Raw genomic sequence first — 5,112 nt, 5'->3', positions numbered from 1 at the left:
GAGTTTACTCTTCTTTCTTGACAAAAAGAAGAAAAACACATTTTATTATGTATTTATAGAATCGTAATTAACAGATTTTTAGTTAACATATAACTAATTCTTATACTAATTATATAAAATCCAATCATTTATATGTATATTGGTTTTGTCATTTTATATATATAAATTTTGTATAACATAAATATGAGTCTAATTTTGATGGATTGAGAGTGTAAAACATTTTATATTATGGTACAATTATATCTAACTTTTTAACGACCATTCATGTGAACAATGTAAACGATAGTTATTTTTATTGACGTAATTAGACGTATAAAACTATTTTACACTAACACAGTGCATCAACATAACGCACAAAAATAATTATCTTTCACGTTGAACACGTATGTAGTCATCAAAAAAACAAACGTAATTATAATATTGAATAAAACATTTTACATTATGCATTAAAATTAAACTTATATTTGAATATATTATTTTATAAAAAAATGTTAAGTGAACAAATAACTTTTTTAACCATTAGCCAAATTTTCTTTGCACTAAAATCTTAAGAGAAAAATGATTGAGTTGGCGTATGTAACTATGATCAGATATTCATGGAGAAGGGTTCATGGCGGAAAGCATAGCATTTGTGAACTCAGCGGGTCTAAAAGCAAGCGGAGCAGTAGCCGTACGCAACGAAGCAAACAACACCGTCTTCTACCGATGTTCCATCGACGGTTACCAGGACACTCTATGGGCAGTTTCCGGCCGGCAGTTCTACAAGAACTGCGACATCTACGGCACCGTCGACTTCATCTACGGCGCCGCCGCCGCCGTCTTCCAGGACTGCATGCTCTACGCCAGATACCGTGATCACGTGACATTCACCGCTCAGTCACGTGACGATCCAAATGACAATAACTCCGCCTTCACTTTCCAGAGATGCAACTTCACGATGTCTCCAGAAGATTCCATTTCGCATGCTAAGTCGGAGATGCATGCGACTTTGGGCCGCCCATGGAGGCCGTACTCAACGGTGGCTATACTGCAGTGCTTTATTGACTCTATTGTTGGGCCCGCGGGCTGGGAAGAGATGCCGGGGCAGCCCACTGATAGGGTTACGTATGTGGAGTATGGGAATGTTGGGCCTGGGGCTGGTACGGACGGGAGAGTGAAGTGGCCTGGTGTTAGAGTGCTTCATCGACCAGCTGAAGCACAACGTTTCACTGCTTCCAATCTCTTGGATGCTGACTCTTGGATTCCATCCACTGGTGTTCCTTATGACAATGGATTCTAGTTAGTTAGTTAGTTAATTCTGTTTTTTTTTTACCCGCTTTTCTGTTCTTTCTTTCTCGTTTTGTATCTGCCTTTAATTATTTGTGCTTAATTATCTTCTCAACTGTAATATTAGTGTTTGCTACTTACCCTTTCAATTCAACAGATCAATTGTAATGTGTTGGATTTTATTGTGTGTTCGACAAAAAGCCAAACAATTAAAATGATTTTGTTTATATATATTTCACGATATTTTCCGGTATGATAGATCAAAGATTAATTCGCTATGATTCTGAACTCCATTTAAGATGTGTTACGGCCCAGCCCAGAATTCCTGCGGGTCAACCCGACCCGAGCTCCACCCGGCCCGGCTACGCGCCCTTCAACCGACCCTGACACGCGTCCCATACAGCTCACACACAGCTATGGGACAGCGTCCCTGAAAATATGGGCCTGACCTCCAGAGGGGCCCAGGACTGACATGTATATAAGGGGAAGAATGGCTCTTCCCCCGAGGTACGTCACATCCCTACACCACCCTCATTTCGCCTGCACATATTCTGACAAGAGCGTCGGAGTGTCTTTGCAGGTGGCACCCCCCCTCTTCTCTCACACGACGTGCTCGGGATCTCCCCAGCCCGGACTGGAAGACCGTGACCAGACGAGCCCTTTCCTTCACCCCGGGTCCTGACCCGAACCGTCCGGTAACCGACTTACCGAACATTGGCGCCGTCTGTGGGGATCGTCTATGGACTTCGTACTAGTCCAGACTGGGACCGGCAGGGAGGCGCGCTGCCGCGCCTCCCGTGCTTGGGGGAGGCGCCGTTTCGACAGAAACCTGACAACAGCAGAAGTCGCCTCCGAGGGATGCGACGCAGACTCACGAAAGACGCCCCTTCGGAGGAACTGGCGACAACCACGCCAGGATAATGCAAGAGTTGCGCCATAGGATGCAAGACTTAGAACGCCGGCTAGCCGAAAGAGAACGCGACCAACGCACCCCGGAGCGAAGCCCCACCCGTTCCCGTTCAAGGAGCCGCTCGAGGCGCTCACCCAGCCCCCAATACGAGTCGGAGAGCACGGGGGGACGGAGACGAGCCAGAAGAAGAAGTCGAGACCCCATCATTTACGCCCGACACGAGAGACGGCGTGCGTCGAACAGAGGCGAAGAGGACGGCCGTCGGGAGAATGACGAGCCGGGGAGAACTACCCAGGGACCAGTAATAATAGGAGCGACCCCTTTCCACCGTTCCGTACTCGAGGTCCAGCTGCCGAAATACTTCGACAAGCCAACAGACATGAAGTATGATGGAACACAAGATCCCCTGGAACACTTGACGGCCTTTGAGGCCAGAATGAACCTGGAAGAGGTAGGAGACGAGGTCAGATGTCGCGCCTTCCCGGTCACCCTGGCGGGCCCGGCGATACGGTGGTTCAACAACCTCCCGCAGGGCTCGGTGACTCAATTCTCCGACATCAGCCACGCCTTCTTGGCTCAATTCACGACTAGGATTGTCAAAGCCAAACACCCAATCAATTTGCTAGGGGTGACACAGAGACCTGGAGAGCCGACCGGGAAATACCTGGACCGTTTCAATGACGAGTGCTTGGAAATTGACGGTCTAACGGACTCGGTGGCAAGTCTATGCTTGACGAACGGGCTCTCGAATGAGGACTTCAGGAAACACCTTACCACAAAGCCCGTTTGGACAATGCAAGAGATCCAGTGCGTGGCCAAAGAATACATCAATGACGAAGAAGTCAGCCGGGTCGTGGCTGCCAATAAGCGGCAGCCCGCCTACAACCAAGCCCGGCACTATGAAGGCAAAGAAAGACCAAAGGAACACGCCAGGGACGGCGGTCCGGGTAAAACACCCAAACCGTTTCCCCGAGTTGGGAAGTTCACCAATTATACCCCCCTCACAGCACCAATCACCGAAGTTTACCAACAGATAGCGGAAAAGGGGATACTGTCAAAGCCCCGACCTCTGAAGGACAGCTGGGGGCCGCCATTAGCACTAAGCTGCTGGTGATAAAGTTTGTCACTGATGACGGATCCGTAGGATCCATCAAAGGCGACTTGGAAACGGCAGTCGCTTGCGACCACGCCAGCCTCTCTCTCAGGAAAAAATCCAAAGAAGCGTCTGGAGTCTTCCTGGCTGACCTAGACGCCAGAATAGACGACAAACCTAGACCAGAACCAGAAGGGGACTTGGAAAAGTTCAGGGTCGGCGAAGAGGACGATAAATTCACATTCATAAACAGGAACCTCCCCCACGAAATGAAGGAGCAATTGATGGAAATGATCAGGGCTAATGCCGACCTCTTTGCCTGGACGCCTGCCGATATGCCCGGGATAGACCCCCAGCTCATATCGCATCATCTGGCCGTCAAGGCGGGAACCAAGCCAGTGGCCCAGAGGAGGAGAAAAATGTCGCAAGAAAGAGCAGAAGAAGTAGCCAAGCAAACGGCCAGCCTTCTAGAAGCAGGATTCATCCGAGAACTGGACTACTCAACTTGGCTGTCAAACGTGGTCCTGGTCAAAAAGCACAATGGGAGGTGGAGAATGTGCGTAGACTACTCTGACCTCAACAAGGCGTGTCCCAAGGATTGCTACCCTCTACCTAACATTGACGCACCCGTTGACGCAGCGGCGGGGTACCGGTACCCGAGCTTCATGGATGCCTACTCAGGATACAACCAGATACCGATGCACCGACCTGACGAAGAAAAAACGGCGTTCATAACACCAGGAGGAATCTATTGTTACAGGGTGATGCCTTTCGGTTTGAAAAACGCTGGGGCCACATACCAAAGGCTGATGAACAAGATATTCAGTGAACTCATAGGCAAGACAGTAGAAGTCTACATGGATGACATACTCGCGAAGACTACACGACCCAACGACCTCCTTAGCGACCTTGATGGTGTTTTTTCGTCCCTCCGGCAACACGGCATGAGGCTTAATCCGCTCAAGTGCGCGTTTGCCATGGAGGCCGGTAAGTTCTTGGGATTCATGATTACTCAAAGAGGGGTGGAAGCCAACCCCGAGAAGTGTCAGGCAGTTCTCCAGATGAAGAGTCCGGGCTGTATCAAAGACGTCCAACGACTTGCCGAGAGGTTAACGGCTTTGTCCCGATTCCTCGGCGCGTCAGCAGCAAGAGCCCTACCTTTCTTCAATCTAATGAAAAAAGGAATGACGTTCGAATGGACCCCAGCATGCGAGGAGGCATTCAACCACTTCAAGCAGATTTTAGCGGCACCACCAGTTCTCAGAAAACCCAGGGCCGGAGAACTGCTCTATCTCTACCTATCGGTGATCGAGGAAGCAATGGCCACGGTGCTCGTCAGAGAAGAGGGAAAGACCCAACAACCCGTTTATTTCGTTAGCAGGGTCCTCCAAGGACCAGAACTGAAATACAGCAAGCTGGAAAAACTGGCGCTGGCGCTCCTAGTCTCCTCCCGAAGGTTAAGACAATACTTCCAGAGCCATCGTATAGTCGTAAGGACGGACCAGGCGATTCGCCAAGTACTGCAAAAGCCTGACTTGGCCGGTAGGATGATGACCTGGGCCATCGAGCTCTCCCAATGCGACCTACAATATGAACCCCGACACGCGATCAAAGCTCAGGCAATGGCAGACTTTCTGGTTGAAGTGACGGGGGACCCTCCCGAGGAAACGGGCACACGGTGGAGGCTCCACGTTGACGGGGCCTCCAACCAAACGTCCGGGGGAGCAGGGGTCATCCTAGAAAGCCCAGCAGGGGTCATCTATGAACAATCGACTAAGTTCGAGTTTCCAGTGTCGAACAACCAAGCAGAATATGAAGCTCTCTTGGGCGGACTAACATTAGC

General features: G+C 49.7%; 1 protein-coding gene across 1 annotated transcript in view; it reads left to right on the top strand.

The window, feature by feature from the left end:
• The window catches only part of LOC107620587 (pectinesterase), a 4,955-nt gene extending 3,507 nt beyond the window's left edge, over positions 1–1,448 (top strand). The window contains exon 2 of the mRNA XM_016322747.2: positions 591–1,448. Coding sequence (XP_016178233.1) covers positions 591–1,279 — 689 coding nt within the window. The 3' untranslated portion in view covers positions 1,280–1,448. The remainder of the gene's footprint in view (positions 1–590) is intronic.

This window comes from Arachis ipaensis, chromosome B01 (assembly GCF_000816755.2).
Source record: "Arachis ipaensis cultivar K30076 chromosome B01, Araip1.1, whole genome shotgun sequence".
In the NCBI taxonomy this organism is placed as follows: domain Eukaryota; kingdom Viridiplantae; phylum Streptophyta; class Magnoliopsida; order Fabales; family Fabaceae; genus Arachis; species Arachis ipaensis.
Note: the sequence above shows the minus strand (reverse complement) of the source record. Positions and strands in the feature narration are given on the sequence as shown.